We start from the raw sequence: 17768 nt of genomic DNA, 5'->3' as shown, positions 1-17768 counted from the left end.
TTCCGTACTGGAAAGTATAGATAACAGGCCCACCTTCTCCTTCCTGTCCTACCAGCTTGTGCATCTAACACAGAGAGGCTGATTTTTCTACATTTCAGTACTTCTAATGTGTATACAATATGTGAATATCTATATTTTCCAATACTTCCACATCAATGATGACTTGGATCGGCCCTGGAATATGGCTTGGGTTATGTGATTTTAAATTATGTTTTAATGTTTATGTTTGAACTGGTTAGGATTTTAATGCATTTGTTTATTTATCGATATGTATATGCAGCATTGAATTGTTGCCTTTGTAAAGCCACTCTTAGTCGCCTTCGGGATGAGAAAGGCGGGCTACAAGCGAGGTAAATAAATAAATTGTATTTATATCATGCTTTTCTCTCTTGATTGAGACCTAAAACCGCAACCCCTTCCCCCTGAGAGAGCAAACTCCCTTTGTGCACCTTAGTAGATGCATCCCTTCATATCAACTTCCCATCATGGAGGATTGGGCCCTGCCTTTTGACCCCGGCCTTGCCTGCTCCTGCACCAGCGTTCCAAAGAAAGAGAAAGGAATTCCACCCACATTCAAGGCAGCTATGTTATTTTTAGAGCCACCTTGGTTGCTTACTGAGAAAGAAGAAATCCATTCAAGCCTGAATCTCTTTTATTCATATATATTATACCAAAGGAATGGAAAGGTTATAAATAAGAAGCAGACGTTGAAAGGTAAAAACTAAACAAAACCCTTACAAAATGCCAAAGAAGTTGCTGGCAGGAAAATGATGCAAACGAGAGAGATTTTTGTTGACTGCATTAGCAAGCCAGGATGCGCAGAACATTGCTGACACTTTATACATTGCTTTGTATAAAGACAGGCAAAGGGGCTTTGGTGTGAACACACACAACTACACAATAGAGCTAAGCCTACTCTTGTGCCAGCTGGCTCCTTTCAAAGTGAGCAGACTAATTTCTGTCTTCCTGTTTTAGTTATGTAATCATGTACATATTTTAGCAAACTCTATGGTTTTACCTGCTGTTTTTGCATTTTTACATGGCCTTGTGATGCACACCACTCTGAAATCAGATATGAAGGTCGGCATAAAAGGCTGCAGATCAGCACGGTGTCATGGTTTGATCATTGGACCACGACTCTGGAGACGAGAGTTCGATTCCCATTTGGTCCTGAACACCCACCAGGCGACTTTGGGCGAGGCACACTCTCTCGGCTCCAGAAAACCCCACGGCAGGGCCACTTGAGGGTCTCCATAACTCCGAAACAACTTGAAGACATACAATGATTTACTTGTTTCAACACTACTGGTGATTCTTCAGATCTTTCTGGGAAAATGCTGCAAACGGACAGTACCGGACTGGAGAATGGAAAACCAGGTGGTACGCAGGAACACGTTTGGAAGCATTTCCTCCTTCTGTTCACTCACTTATCTCCTCTATCTGCCTGTTGCAACTTATCATTGAAACAGATGTCAGAACAGATCAGAAATGCAGTTTTTCAGATCAGGGTACCCCAAATTCTGCCTGCTGGTTTAGGACTCAGGAAGTGTAGGACAAGACTTAGCACTTTGCCAGCTGCAATGCTTACAGTATTTAAAAGGAACATTGTAGTGGTCACCCAAATCCGCAGATGAATAAGGGCCGTAGGCAGTGCCTGCTACAATAGCACAGGGCTCATAACTGTTCCAACGGCCCAGAGGGAACCGAGAGTTTGATTGACCCATAGCAGTCACACCCCATTTTTACAGCCGTTCTGGATTAAGCAGTCCATTATGGTTATATTTTTAGCCATGTATACATATATATGTCAAACACTCTCACACACAAAACAGGGGAGGGATCAGCAATAAGACACCACAAAGGGCCAGCAGAAGCCTCTCAAAAGTCATACACAGCCATTCCCAGTTTTATCAAATCCAGCTGTAGATATATCCAGAAGAGATCTTCACACTCTCTTCAGAAGCAGGGAGAGGTAGGTGAGAAAATGCAGTTAGGAAGTTGATATGGCGCTATGGCTAACATTTCCACAATGACTTCCGATTAAACTTTGTTCTTTCTGGGACAAAGAAATATGTTACCAAAAGACGAAGAAGGCAGTTTGCACGTTATAGCGCCTGTATGTCTCAAAGAAAATTACTCTGCTATTCTAAAGGATTTTACATTTTATTACCTGTTTATTTATTGCCCTCCCCTCTCCTCCCATCCTCATCTGGACATGAAAGGGCTATGTCTGCATTGAGATTCTTCCCAAATGTTGATTCTCCAGATGTTTTGGTCCTCGTCTCCCATAATTCCTGTTAGCAGTCGACTGGGCTTCTGGGAATTCAAGTCCAAAACACCAGAGGAACAAAGTTTGGAAACCACTTCTAGGCCATCCTAACTAACAACAAAACGAATGCCCAAGACAAAAGGCTGGCCTATGACTTTAACTTCAAAGCTGTATGATTTTTAACATCTTTGCCTGATAAGGAAGCCAGAGAAATTTCAAAAGCCTGTATGATGTATTTTCTGCATTTTTGGTTGGTCAAAAAGGTATCCCTCTTTTGCAGATTTTGTTTTATGTATTACCCAATACCCGCTGAAATATACTGCCCACTGCCTGGTCCACATCTAATACCATCAGACTTCCCCATATTTGCAGATTTGATTACATGTTATCTCTAGAAATCACTAGGGCTGGATCTACACTATATCCCAGGATCTGATCCTAGATTACCTGATTATCCCAGATAATCCATCAAAGCAGGTAATCTGGGATCAGATCCTGGGATACAGGACAGCATAGATCCAGCCTAGGTCTTCCAGGACAACCAATGGAGGTTGATCCCGAAGTTGCCCCGGATGGCCTAGGGATTCCTATAGAGGCAGTTTTGCAGGTAAAAAAAAAAAGAGAGCAGTTGTTTACTTATGCTTTTCCACTTTGGCAGGATCCTGCACCTCCACATCAGCAAAATTATAAGGCCTAAAGCACTCTAGGAGGGATCCTTAGGAACTTCTGTTCCACACTCCTTTCAACCTCTGACATCATAGAAAAAGCGCCTCAAAGTGTCTTTTCTCACCTTCCTGCTATTTCTAAACCTCAGAAATATTAGGAAGAGCACCCTGTTTTTTTCCCTTTGGAATATCAGTTACATCTCAGAGATCCCTCTCCTGTTTTCTCGCCTGTTCACAAGTCAAAAGATAACAATGAGTTATGCCTGCCCCAAATACCTGGAACTGCAGCTCTGCAAAGACATGATTCTGTCACATTCATGGATGCAACAAACCAAGTTAAAATTCACTTCAGTGAACTACGTACTACAATTCAGGGCTGTAGATATTTCCTGCTATAGATTTCCAACGAAAGCTGGCTGACACACTGGAAACAGGGATCAAAAAATGGTCTTGGATTCCCAGTGGAGAATTCCTTTGTTACTGTGCCCATTACAAACCAAAACTGTATGAGTTTAAGTTACTAATAACAGGGTTCTCTCCTCCTTTCCCAGATGGCTTTAATACTGAGCTTAGAAGCTCTTGTCCGGTACAATTTCCATCAAGGGCTTAAGCACCTGCCAATTCACATCATAATGGGATGTTGCAGAGGCAGCTGCCTTGGCCGCAAAACCAAAAACAAGATCCCAAAATCCATCCTGGGGGAATACCTTTATTGGCTCAACCAAACGGCAAAAAAAAACCATTGCGCTAGATTTCAACACTTCAAGGACTTCATCGGATGGAGACGGTGAGCGTTTGGATCCTGGCCTCTACATTTGGCTTTGGATGTTATACAAAGTGTGTGTAGACAGATGAAAAGCAACCTCCTTCTAGCTCGATGTCCATAAGACGAAAGGAACAAAATCAATAAAACAGGAAGTTTGGCTTTTCAGTTTGAAGTCCATTTGTATTTAGATCTATCTGGTTTGAAGCCACAGGACACTATAACACAGGCATGGGCAAACATGGGCCCTCCGGGTGTTTTGGACTTCAACTCCCACAATTCCTAACAGCCTCAGGCCCCTTCCTTTTCCCCCTCAGCCGCTTAAGCGGCCTGAGGCTGTTAGGAATTGTGGGAGTTGAAGTCCAAAACACCTGGAAGGCTCATGTTTGCCCATGCCTGCTATAACAAAATAGGAGAAACACTCTTTCTAGGCAAGTGTTACAGCAGAAACAGGTAAATTATAGACTCTCGGGGCTATCTGTAGCCTGCAGGGTGGCATTTTGTAGCTCCTTAAAACCCACCACCAGTCCGTCAACTTCCCTTTTTTGACTTTAGAAGGTTTCAAACTCTGTCTCAATCAACTCTTTTTTATCTGAAGGATGTCCCTAAAAGGCAGTGAATTATCTTTGTAATCTCATTCACAAAAGTCACTTTGAATGTTGGGTTTTGGTTCTCATTCCTCACCCAGTCGTGCAGAGAAAGAACACGTTGATGCCCACAAAGCAGAATTGCAGCTTTGACTTCTGCAGCAAAAGGTTAAGCAGCGCATCAGGCACTTCTGTCAAAGTTTGAGGGGGGTGTCAGCTCTGTGTTCTTCTTTGTTAAGAGCAAATGAAATGACCTTGCTCTCTTTGGCTACTTCCAGTGGTGTTTGCTATCTCAGAATAACACCAAATTGAATGGAGCAAAGTCAAAGGAGGGTAGATTTCCCCTGAATGTTAAAAGGAATAACTTGACAGTGAAAATGGTCAGGCAATAGGTCCCATTGCCTAGACAATGATGGGACTGCCTTCCCTGTAGGCCTTAAAAAAGAACTGGATAGCTCAAATCAGGCAGCTCATGAATCCCCTTCAAACTTTATGATTCAGTGATTCATCCAGTCCAATCCTCTGCTAATGGAAGAATCTACAGCTAAAGGAGCCCTTCCAAGATCTTTTTTAAAACTTCTATTGAAAGAGAATAAACAATCATTCCAAGGCAGGCTATTCTGCTATCAAAGAGTACAACTGGGATTTTCCCCCCCTATTGCTTGATTAGAGTCTCATCTCTTGTATAATTTGAATCCACTGGTTCAGGTCTTATTCTCTGGAGAAACACAAATCATGTTTGTTCCACCTTTCACATAAAAGATAATCAGAAATGGACCGACAGCTTTTCTTCAGGCTAAACACAGCCAATCCCTTCAAGCTTGGTTTCAGACCCTTTGCCATCTCAGCCATGCTACTCTGGATGCCTTCTAGCTTGTCCAGTGCTGGAACAGGTATGGAATGGTGAGTTGTTACAACCTGGGGGCAGTGAGACTTGGGACTTTACTTCCAGGCTTTGAAGCTTGGCAAACCATAAGGAAGAGGGAGCAGGCTTGCTTTCTGCTCCCCTGGAGACTAGGACTTGCAGAGTGGCAGACATTAAAGACCTCAAAGAAAACACCAAAACGGCTTTCTGAACTCATTTGAGTGCAGAAGATAAACGTTCTGTCCCAAATATGACTTTTAAAACCCCAGGATTTCCATATTTTTCAAGTCCAGAAGGATAGCCGCCCTGCAAGCCAATGGCCAGCCGGTTTGGACAGAGTTCACCTACACATTGCTCTGGGAATCGTGGGTTTGGCAGGATGCAATGAGCGGCTCTGCTGCCACCTTCTGAAACAGCGGTTACTGCAGACTCCTACGGAGAAAATGCAGGATAAAAATAGCTGCTTTCCCACAGTTATGTCCTGGGCCAGCGAGGGTGGGGAGACAGCGGGCTTCAAAGGCTATGAGCTCATAGGGTGGCTCTCCTTCCTATAAGAAACCAGGTTTTAAAGAGAAAGAGAGAGAGCAAGCAAGCAAGCAAACGAGAGGAATGTCATTATGCCACCATTAAGTTTGCATATCCCGATAACAAAGTTGAAAAAAGGACAAAGCGAGCATCAAACAGCTTCTTTTTCCACCAGTTCCTTTTCAAGCAGACTTCAAAGTACTGCTCATAACCATTAAGCGCCTTTCTCAGGTTAGGTCCAGACAATTTGAAAGACCGTATCTCTCCATGTGAGTTGATCTAGGTTTTAGTTCAGTTGTCGCTCTGCTCTCTTTTCTCCAGCCAGCAAAACTATTTTAATCTAGGACGTTGCTTCTGAACTCATGGGACAGAAGGGTGTTTTCAGTGGGGTGCACTTTACTTCTGTCCCTTTAATTATGTTCTAAATGTGTGTTTTTTTACTAGACGTATTTACTTTTTAAAGAAACTTTTACACAATCAAGTTCAAGCTGTTGCAAACCACCTTGAGCAGTACAGGATATAAATGAATAACTCTTTTCAAAAACACTGCTAATGGACTTTTATACTTTGCAATAAAATCCACCAAAAAACAGGGAGCTGCCTTTGGAGTAAGCGTGTGAGACTAAAGTTCGTCATCAATGCTGGCCATTTTATTTATATCAGGTCTGTATGTGCCCCTGGACTCCACTTTCTGCAGTACCTGGAGGCCCAAAGTTTGCCCATGCCTGCACTACAGGAAGCCTGAAAGCACGACATGAAGACAACCAGACCTTCTATATCGCTCCTATACAGGAGAAGAGTGTTTGTCATATAGTCATCATAACTACCACTGTCTTTCCTTCCTCGAGGTCAAGGTCACGTATTTGCTGTGTCCCTCCACTGTTTAGTCCTGACAACTATCTTGCAAGGAACAAAGGCTAGTCATTCCAAGGCCCACAGTTGAATGGTATCTGAACCAGGATCTCTACTCCACGCCAGCAGTTGCAGATAAACATCCCTGCAGGGTGAAGAACAATCCTTTAACCTCTTTTTAAAACTACCATAAAAAGACAAGAGAGATCCACTTGAAGGAATAAAGATAAGAAAGAATAATGTTACTGCTGCACCTGTGACATGATGGAACCATCACAGTCTCCAACTCCACAGCAAAGCCAGAAAGCTAACAATCTCATGTAAAGTGGAAAACCGACAATTTAATACATCTATAGTCACTAATTATCCCAAAGTAATCTTCACAATTCAATGTTCTGTAAGGAGATGGTTCTTTCTGCCCCCTCCTGCCCCCCAGCTGCTAGAAATTTTTATTTCAATCCCACAGTGAAACCAAACTAAAATTAGCAGGACATTTTAATTAGAACACTCCTCTTGGGAAGAGTCAGAGGCACATTTCTGAACAATCAGGTCAAAATAAAGGCCCTCATTGTCCTTGTGTGATGTTCCAGTCATGTGCGAGAACTGTCATCTAAACAGTTTCCATTCACTTTGACAAAACTCTGTACACTGAACCTCCCAGGAAGATTAACATGGAATGGAACCTCTTTCCAATTTCTTTGTGAATCACTGCGATGTTGGAAAAGGCGGCATACCGCTACCTTCTTCTGCCTGGGAAATGCTCCTAAGCTTCATCTACAAAGTCCCTATTTAACCACAGCGGTTCAACAGGAAATACAGGAAGGGCGGGAAGCCAGAAGGTTTGCCTGCCCCCAATTTCGAGGAATCAAAGACGAAAAAGCACCAACCATGCATGCCATTTGCCAAATAAATACAAAATGAAAACCCTAAAAGGGGCTGGCAAATATTAGTGGTCAGGGTGAAAAAGCGCCTGGAAATATTGCTGGGAAAATCTACTACAGTAGAGTCTCACTTATCCAAGCCTCGCTTATCCAAGCCTCTGGATAATCCAAGCCATTTTTGTAGTCAATGTTTTCAATATATCGTGATATTTTGGTGCTAAATTCGTAAATACAGTAATTACAACATAACATTACTGCGTATTGAACTACTTTTTCTGTCCAATTTGTTGTATAACATGAAATTTTGGTGCTTAATTTGTAAAATCATAACCTAATTTGATGTTTAATAGGCTTTTCCTTAATTCCTCCTTATTATCCAAGATATTCGCTTATCCAAGCTTCTGCCGGCCCGTTTAGCTTGGATAAGTGAGACTCTACTGTATTAAATATCTAAAGAGTGGCAACAAGAATCACACCATAATGAAGAAAATATAGAATATTGTTGAAACTAATAGAAATATATCGTTCCACCCTGTACCTGTTAGTCTTGCGCCACACTTTATTGGAATTAAGCAAGACATCTGAGTTGTGAAGACTTGGAAACAAATCTATCACAGGGGTCTCTATGCAGGATTTGTTCAGGAGTTTGCCACCATTGTTTTCTTCTGAAACTGAGAAAATGTGACTCCTCAAGGCCAGTTTTTCATGGCTGAACAGGGACTGATGAATCCTAATCCAACACTCAAGCCATTAAACCAGGCATGAGAAAACCTCTGGGTGTTTTGGACTTGAACTCCCACAATTCCTGATAGTCTACTGGCTGTTAGGAAATGAAGTCCAAAACACCTGGAGGGAGGGCCGAAGTTCACTCATGTCTGCATTAAACCATGAACTATAGCTGTATCTTGCCTCCACCACACTCTTGGTACCATTTTCTGTTTATGTGCTTGCATTACCTTGTTACTGAGTTTAGCATCCCATCTTTGCCCTTCTTCAACCCAAAGCTTTACCTTACACTGCTAAGTAGCCTTCCTTAACTTCTTTTCAACCACATAGTCTCTGGCATTACAAACTGGAGTACAAACCAAAAGAACATCATTTCAAAGGAACATCCTTTCAATTTAATGGACAATTCCAGTCATTAGGTCAATACAGTTAAAAAATCCTATTAGCAAAGAGACATAATCAATTTCAGTGACAAATTGGATAGCCACTCTCCTGACTGAGGATTAAGGCTGGTTCTCTCACAAAGGGAAAAGTGTCTCACTTAGGACTACAGCTTTATGGCATGACCAATCACTGCCCTTAGACAGTGTGGTACTGTGAAGCAACCACAACTTTCGCATATTCTGGGCCCTGGCTGCATTGGGTTATCATCCTGGCTTCTTTGATGCTCCCTGGTGTCTGTTTCAGCCAGTGTTTGATAGCTTTTCCCTCCCACGTTCCCACATTTTCCCTACACAAATGATATGAGCTGTCAGAACAGCCCGTTCTGTTACAGAGAAGGGAAAAAAATCAACCAGATGAGAAAAAAGTGTCACAGCACTTTGACTGAGGCTGTGTTCTAGTGGGTGTTCATCACTGTTTATAATCACTATTAGCAAGCTACAGTTTGCCACCTTGACATTTAAAAAGAAAGAGTGTGTTAATAAGGACCTGTTACCCCACCAGGGCAGTGTTCCCATCTTTACCCTCTTTTTCAACCTCCAGCAATAATGGAAATCACTAGCACCCACAGCCTGCTCTCCCTTCCCCATCTATTGCTATGAGTCATTCCTCCTTCACTGTTTCAATCATATAACTCCTCGTGTTCTAGCCAGCTGACAGGTGACAATATATCTGATCCAATCCTCGTGGATCCGTGCTACCAAATGTTTCCTGGCCCCTAATTCTGGGAGAATTCTGCTCATGCAGCTTTGATCATTGAGGAAAAGGAGAGCATGTCCCCCAAATATTGTATTAATACTTCAGATTTTCATGAACCTTTCACAAATGGCAAGTGGTCCCTCTTATATCTGAAAATGTACCCACTGTTTCAAGTGTGGAAAAGCAAAAAAGGGCAAGGGTTGCAATGCTAACCATTATACAAGACTCAAAGGATAATTTAAGGTGATATCTTTTATAAGACCAATCAGAAGGTGCAAAATCCCTCAAACCAGTCTTTGAAGTCAACTTTGTGAGGCAAAGATGATAATGTCCTATATTTTAAATTAAAAAAATTCCCCACACGTACCGTTTTAAAAGGGGGTCAACCAGCCCTCATTCACCCCAAAGCTCTCTCTGCAAGGAGCCCTACCTTTCAAAGTACCCCCCAAAATAAAAAAGATTCCCAAATTGTCCTATATTTTTTAAAATAATTAAAAATTCCCCTCACATATTTTTATTTAAAGGGTGGTCAAATAGTCCCTTAAATATATCTATTCCAGCTTAGAAGTCCTCAGCGAGGAGCCCCTAACCTTTGAACCCCCCCCCCCAAATAAATTAACATTTCCTCCCCCAACTGCCCCATATTTTTAATTAAAATATTCCCCACTGGTATTGTTAACCATCCTTCACTCTGGGTCTCCTTTGACCACAAAAATCCATCAAAGAGGAGCCACTTGAGCCTGCCCTCAATTTGCCTATATATATATATATATATATATATATATATATATATATATCCACACACAGAGAGATAAATTGAGGGCTGATCACACACACACACACACACACACACATATATACAAACACAGTGTGGTTTTATATAATTTATGGATTTGATCTGAATTGTTTTTAATATGAATGGTGTTTTAATACTGTTTTCATATTTGTATGTTTGTACATTTTAAATTATATTATAAAGTTTTTTAATGTTAGAGAAAAAGCAGAATATAAATAAACCTAATAACAACATATATGAGTAAATTGGGGGCTGATTACACACACACAGGAAAACTGAGGGCAGATTCTATATAAAAAAGTAAAGGTAAAGGTTTCCCCTGACGTTAGGTCCAGTCGTGACCGACTCTGGGGGTTGGTGCTCATGTCCATTTCTAAGCCGAAGAGCCGGTGTTGTCCATAGACACCTCCAAGGTCATGTGGCTGGCATGACTGCATGGAACGCTGTTACCTTCCCGCCGGAGCGGTACCTATTGATCTACTCATATTTGCATGTTTTCGAACTGCTAGGTTGGCAGAAGATGGAGCTAACAGCGGGCGCTCACTCCGCTCCCCGGATTTGAACCTGGGACCTTTCGGTCTGCAAACTCAGCAGCTCAGAGCTTTAACACACTGAGCCACCCGAGGCTCCAATATATAGAGAAGGGGGTAGGTAAATTGAGGTCTGATATTATATTTATTTCCCACATGTGTTGTTTTTAAAAATGGGCTTTGCTAGCCTTCAGTTTATACAAACACACACACACATATGACAGATCTATATACAGTATTAATTAAAATATGTCTTGCATGTAATCTTTTTTCAAAGGGAGTTGACGAGCTCTCAATTTATACATACAGGGAGTTATCCAGGCTTCCATTTACCCCTGTATATATATATAAGTCAAACATACAGTAGAGTCTCGCTTATCCAACGTAAACGGGCTGGCAGAACGTTGGATAAGCGAATATGTTGGATAATAAGGAGAGATTAAGGAAAAGCCTATTAAACATCAAATTAGGTTATGATTTTACAAATTAAGCACCAAAACATCATGTTAAACAACAAATTTGACAGAAAAAAGTAGTTCAATACGCAGTAATGCTATGTAGTAATTACTGTATTTACGTATTTAGCACCAAAATATCACAATATATTGAAAACATTGACTACAAAAATGCGTTGGATAATCCAGAATGTTGGATAAGCGAGTGTTGGATAAGTGAGACTCTACTGTACTTTAATTGAACTAATTCCCACATAAGTTTTAACTGGCATACCCCCGCCCCCAACATACAGAATGCAGGCCTGGACCAACTTGGGCCCTCCAGGTGTTTTGGACTTCAACTCCCACAATTCCTAACCGCCTACCGGCGGTTAGGAATTGTGGGAGTTGAAGTCCAAAACACCTGGAGGGCCCAAGTTGGTCCAGGCCTGTTTCTGCCAGGCCTCAAGTTTCCCTTCGCCTCAGAAGTCCCTGAGGGAGGAGCCCCTCACCCCAAATAAACAAACAAACAAGCAAGCGCACCTTCTTGCCCCTCTTGCCTTCCTCCTCCATCTCTCAGGCGGGGCCCGGAGGCGTCATCGTCCCTCCTTCCCCGCCTCGGCCTCCGCCTTCACTGCGCCGCCATCGCCTCCAATGGAGCCCGACGCGGACAACTTTTCAATCCTGCCGCCATCTTGGGCGTCGGCGTTCCCGGCGTGCACCGCGCGCGCGCTCTTCTTCTCTCCCTCTCTCCATTCAAGCCGGCGCCGGAGTTCGAGGGGTGACGTCAGTCCTCCGAAAGGCAAACGGGAAGACGGGGAGAACAGGCAAGAGCGGCTCCTTAGGCATGCCAACTTCCGGTTCCCATTCACAGTTACAGTTTTCACTAGCTGTCATGTGTGGCTCTGACCGCTAGGTGGCGGGGCAGGCACAGAAAGGAAAAAAACCTATGATTGGCTAGCGGGCTAGTAGGCGAGCGTGATGACATCACGCGCACGAGAGGAAGGCGGCCATTTTGGAACCTGGAAGCGGCGGCGGCGGCGGCGAGTTCGTCGTTGTGGCGACGCGGAAGTTTAATCGGTTGCCATCCGCGGCTACGGAGGCCTGTTGTTGCTCGAAGGTACTTTTATTAACACTATTGTGGAAAAGAGCGGTATTTAGTTGAGTTTATTTGAGGTATTTTTTCTGTTTCATAGGCCCTAGGCTGGACTACATTTCCCATGACGCAACGTGGTTTTCATGGTTTACTCTTGAACTGTGGGCTGATGGGAATCCTAGTCTCTTGGGTTGATATCTAATGAAGGCGGTTGTCACACATTCCCAGCCTTTGGGCCTCCGGCTTTTTTGGACTCCAACTCCCAGAATTCCTGAGATTGCGTCAACATGGCTGAGGATTCTGGGAGTTGAAGTCCTGAAAAAGCCTAGAGGCCCAAAGCCTGGAAACATTACGGTTTAATGCAGGCCTGGGTCACCTTTGGCCATCCAGGTGTTTTGGACTTCAATTCCCAGAATTCCTGAGGTTGCGTCAACATGGCTGAGGATTCTGGGAGTTGAAGTCCTGAAAAAGCCTAGCGGCCCAAAGCCTGGAAACATTACGGTTTAATGCAGGCCTGGGTCACCTTTGGCCATCCAGGTGTTTTGGATTCCAACTCCCACAATTCCTGAGATTGCGTCAACATGGCTGAGGATTCTGGGAGTTGAAGTCCTGAAAAAGCCTAGCGGCCCAAAGCCTGGAAACATTACGGTTTAATGCAGGCCTGGGTCACCTTTGGCCATCCAGGAGTTTTGGACTTCAATTCCCAGAATTCCTGAGATTGCGTCAACATGGCTGAGGATTCTGGGAGTTGAAGTCCTGAAAAAGCTTAGAGGCCCAAAGCCTGGAAACATTACGGTTTAATGCAGGCCTGGGTCACCTTTGGCCATCCAGGTGTTTTGGACTTCAATTCCCAGAATTCCTGAGGTTGCGTCAACATGGCTGAGGATTCTGGGAGTTGAAGTCCTGAAAAAGCTTAGAGGCCCAAAGCCTGGAAACATTACGGTTTAATGCAGGCCTGGGTCACCTTTGGCCATCCAGGTGTTTTGGACTTTAATTCCCAGAATTCCTGAGATTGCGTCAACATGGCTGAGGATTCTGGGAGTTGAAGTCCTGAAAAAGCCTAGAGGCCCAAAGCCTGGAAACATTACGGTTTAATGCAGGCCTGGGTCACCTTTGGCCATCCAGGTGTTTTGGACTTCAATTCCCACAATTCCTGAGGTTGCGTCAACATGGCTGAGGATTCTGGGAGTTGAAGTCCTGAAAAAGCCTAGAGGCCCAAAGCCTGGAAACATTACGGTTTAATGCAGGCCTGGGTCACCTTTGGCCATCCAGGTGTTTTGGACTTCAATTCCCAGAATTCCTGAGGTTGCGTCAACATGGCTGAGGATTCTGGGAGTTGAAGTCCTGAAAAAGCCTAGAGGCCCAAAGCCTGGAAACATTACGGTTTAATGCAGGCCTGGGTCACCTTTGGCCATCCAGGTGTTTTGGACTTCAATTCCCAGAATTCCTGAGGTTGCGTCAACATGGCTGAGGATTCTGGGAGTTGAAGTCCTGAAAAAGCCTAGAGGCCCAAAGCCTGGAAACATTACGGTTTAATGCAGGCCTGGGTCACCTTTGGCCATCCAGGTGTTTTGGACTTCAATTCCCAGAATTCCTGAGGTTGCGTCAACATGGCTGAGGATTCTGGGAGTTGAAGTCCTGGAAAAGCCTAGAGGCCCAAAGCCTGGAAACATTACGGTTTAATGCAGGCCTGGGTCACCTTTGGCCATCCAGGTGTTTTGGACTTCATTTCCCACAATTCCTGAGATTGCGTCAACATGGCTGAGGATTCTGGGAGTTGAAGTCCTGAAAAAGCCTAGAGGCCCAAAGCCTGGAAACATTACGGTTTAATGCAGGCCTGGGTCACCTTTGGCCATCCAGGTGTTTTGGACTTCATTTCCCACAATTCCTGAGATTGCGTCAACATGGCTGAGGATTCTGGGAGTTGAAGTCCTGAAAAAGCCTAGAGGCCCAAAGCCTGGAAACATTACGGTTTAATGCAGGCCTGGGTCACCTTTGGCCATCCAGGTGTTTTGGACTTCATTTCCCACAATTCCTGAGATTGCGTCAACATGGCTGAGGATTCTGGGAGTTGAAGTCCTGAAAAAGCCTAGAGGCCCAAAGCCTGGAAACATTACGGTTTAATGCAGACCTAGGTCACCTTTGACCATCCAGGCGTTTTGGATTCCAACTCCCACAATTCCTGAGATTGCGTCAACATGGCTGAGGATTCTGGGAGTTGAAGTCCTGAAAAAGCCTAGAGGCCCAAAGCCTGGAAACATTACGGTTTAATGCAGGCCTGGGTCACCTTTGGCCATCCAGGTGTTTTGGACTTCATTTCCCACAATTCCTGAGATTGCGTCAACATGGCTGAGGATTCTGGGAGTTGAAGTCCTGAAAAAGCCTAGAGGCCCAAAGCCTGGAAACATTACGGTTTAATGCAGGCCTGGGTCACCTTTGGCCATCCAGGTGTTTTGGACTTCATTTCCCACAATTCCTGAGATTGCGTCAACATGGCTGAGGATTCTGGGAGTTGAAGTCCTGAAAAAGCCTAGAGGCCCAAAGCCTGGAAACATTACGGTTTAATGCAGGCCTGGGTCACCTTTGGCCATCCAGGTGTTTTGGACTTCAATTCCCAGAATTCCTGAGGTTGCGTCAACATGACTGAGGATTCTGGGAGTTGAAGTCCTGAAAAAGCCTAGAGGCCCAAAGCCTGGAAACATTACGGTTTAATGCAGGCCTGGGTCACCTTTGGCCATCCAGGTGTTTTGGACTTCATTTCCCACAATTCCTGAGATTGCGTCAACATGGCTGAGGATTCTGGGAGTTGAAGTCCTGAAAAAGCCTAGAGGCCCAAAGCCTGGAAACATTACGGTTTAATGCAGACCTAGGTCACCTTTGACCATCCAGGCGTTTTGGATTCCAACTCCCACAATTCCTGAGATTGCGTCAACATGGCTGAGGATTCTGGGAGTTGAAGTCCTGAAAAAGCCTAGAGGCCCAAAGCCTGGAAACATTACGGTTTAATGCAGGCCTGGGTCACCTTTGGCCATCCAGGTGTTTTGGACTTCATTTCCCAGAATTCCTGAGGTTGCGTCAACATGGCTGAGGATTCTGGGAGTTGAAGTCCTGAAAAAGCCTAGAGGCCCAAAGCCTGGAAACATTACGGTCTGTGTATCCATCTATCAAGCCTCGTGACTTGAAGGTTGGGTTGCTGACCTGAAAGCTGCTAGGTTTGAATCCCACCCGGGGAGAGTGTGGATGAGCTCCCTCTATCAGCTCCAGCTCCACACGGGGACATGAGAGAAGCCTCCCACAAGGATGGTAAAAACATCAAAACATCCAGGCATCCCCTGGGGAACGTCCTTGCAGACAGCCAATTCTCTCACTCCAGAAGCGACTCAAGTTGTTCCTGACATGAAAAAAAACTATCGGACCGGGCTGTGGCGCAGCTGGTTAGTAGCCAGCTGCAATAAATCACGACTGACCGAGAGGTCATGGGATCGAAGCCCAGGTTGGGTTAAGCCCCTGACCATTAATAGCCCTAGCTCGCTGTTTACCAGCTCGAAAAACAGTTGCATCTGTTGAGTAGAAAATTCTAGGTACTGCTTTATGCGGGGAGGCTAATTTACGGCAGCATGGGAAAGTACTACCATCAAGGACTCGGTGTCACAAGTGGATGTTGAAGTGGCAGCTCCCCCTGTGACCGGAATTGAGCATACCCTCATGATGCTGGAAAATGTTAAATTGCCTCTGTGTCTGTCTACATGTGTATGTCTAACAATGGCATTGAACATTTGCCATGTATATGTGCATTGTGTTCCACCCTGAGTCTCCTTTAGGGTGAGAAGGGCAGAATGTAAATACTGTAAATCAATAAATATCTATCTAGGCCAGGCCATATATTGACAGCTTTGGTCTTTGATCTTCCTAGAAACCCAGAAAGTGGCCTTATGTGGAGTAGGACTTCAGGCCCATCTAGGCCAGATTAGGCACGTTCAATCCTTACATCCCATTTTTGTGTTCCCACCAATTCCCCCAATTAAAAAAATAGTTTTGCCCCTAGAGATGGAAAGGCATGGGGATTAAAATGTTTTTTATTATAATAATAGTAATAACTTTATTTTTCTATCCTGCCTCCATCTCCCCACAGGGACTCAGGGCGGCTTACACAGGGCCAAGCCTGAAAACAAATACAACACAATGAGACCAGATAAAAACAGCATCATCAGCTAGATAAAACATATTAAAATCAAATATATAATACAATAGCAATACAATACAACAGTAAAAACCATTTTAAGGCATGAAATAATGACATAAAAAGTTTTTTTTGTAGGCCTTTCCATCTCTACTCCAGACAACACAGAAAGCCCCTCAATGGTGACAAAACACACTAAAGTACTCCCACGCGGCCACTGCAAATGCCCCAGAGCTCCATATAACACCCCTGTTTTCCTCTGCAGTTTCTTCTCAAATTGGCATCAGGAAGCTATGCAACATTTCCCTCCTTCTGATAAAGCTCTGCCTTGACTGGCAACAGTTTTCCAGTCTTTCAGGCAGGGATTTCCCATGGCCAGAAACCCACCCTGGGATTTCCTGTGTGCAAAAAAATACAATTTCTTCTGCAGAGCTACAACCATTCTCTTGCATTTCATCTGGGGTTGGAAAGCAGAATAATAATAATAATGTATATATTCTTATATCTTATGGCCTCTTCCACCTTGTGTTTTATGTCCTGTCTCCTCTGTTTCAGCATGACTTTGTTCGGAGCGCCTTCTGACCTCAGAAGCAGAGCTTTGCAGGGCTCTGATCCACCATGAAGCCCACGAGGCTGTCCAGCAGGGCCTTCTAAGTGCTGGCCCCAAATGGTAAGTCCTTCCTTGCAGAAGAGGGCTCTGTAAGGTTGACAGTTGGCCAATGCCTGTCTTAGGACTACAACTGAAGAAGTCAAGCACAGCTTCGTAGTCAAACCAAGATCAAGGAGGTTTTTGTCCTGCCAGATCTGCTTATTTCTTCTTGGCAAGCCTTCCAGCATGGCCAGGTCTTCCTCGTGACCCGGATCATTCCTGCAGCGCTTGCAAGAGCAAGAACTGGGACGGTTTGAGGCCTCCCTCTGCTCCACTTCGGAGAGAGGTTATAGAAATCTCAGACAAGCCTGGCCCACTTTCTCAGCATCGGTTGAAACGTGTTCATCGTGTTCTTCATGGTTGTTGGCACTATTTGCCATCCTGTTGACTTCAACTTATGGTGAGACTATGGGCAAGAAGATGACAACTGGTGAAGGACATATGTTTTGTACCTCAAAAACTAGAGCTTAATGGGAGGAAACTGGTGCCATTTTTGTAATTAGCACATCGGAGATACCCAAAAAATAAGGCTGGCACCAAAATGTGTGTCAGCCAGTGATACAGATTTGCACTGGAGGACCTGGAGATTCCTAGAGAGGTATTCCTAGAGAGGTATAACTTTTAAGAAATTGCATTTTTATTTTATTTTAGTGGCTTTATATGATTTTAACTGAGTTTTTAACCATCCCATGTTTAATTCTACTTTTGATACTTATAGATTTACAATAAAAATGTAATGTGCATTTTCCCCATGGAGTAAACAACAAAACCACTGAACAAAATCACACCAAGTTTGGCCACAAAAGACAT

At 44.0% G+C, this 17768-nt stretch overlaps 2 protein-coding genes and 1 non-coding gene across 5 annotated transcripts in view; 2 read left to right on the top strand and 1 right to left on the bottom strand.

Moving 5' to 3' along the window:
* Nucleotides 1-11777, bottom strand: part of ccm2 (CCM2 scaffold protein) — a 40763-nt gene extending 28986 nt beyond the window's left edge. The window contains exon 1 of the mRNA XM_062984417.1: nt 11577-11777. Within this exon, the coding sequence (XP_062840487.1) occupies nt 11577-11606 (30 nt within the window). The 5' untranslated portion in view covers nt 11607-11777. The remainder of the gene's footprint in view (nt 1-11576) is intronic.
* Nucleotides 11778-11995: 218 nt separating this feature from the next.
* myo1g (myosin IG) overlaps nt 11996-17768 on the top strand; it is a 94773-nt gene continuing 89000 nt past the window's right edge. Inside the window, exons 1-2 of one of the 3 annotated variants that reach the window (XM_062984412.1) lie at nt 11996-12153; nt 16865-16979. The gene's annotated coding sequence lies outside the window, so the exon portion shown is untranslated. The other 2 variants (XM_062984414.1, XM_062984413.1) reach the window with 2 other exon arrangements.
* LOC134292835 (small nucleolar RNA SNORA9) lies at nt 17129-17266 on the top strand. The gene has a single exon (XR_009999966.1). It is a non-coding gene; the product is annotated as a small nucleolar RNA SNORA9 (small nucleolar RNA).

The sequence above is a fragment of the Anolis carolinensis genome, chromosome 6 (assembly GCF_035594765.1).
Source record: "Anolis carolinensis isolate JA03-04 chromosome 6, rAnoCar3.1.pri, whole genome shotgun sequence".
Taxonomy (NCBI): Eukaryota; Metazoa; Chordata; class Lepidosauria; order Squamata; family Dactyloidae; genus Anolis; species Anolis carolinensis.
The sequence above is the reverse complement of the archived record's forward strand: the minus strand, read 5'-3'. Positions and strand labels throughout refer to the sequence as shown.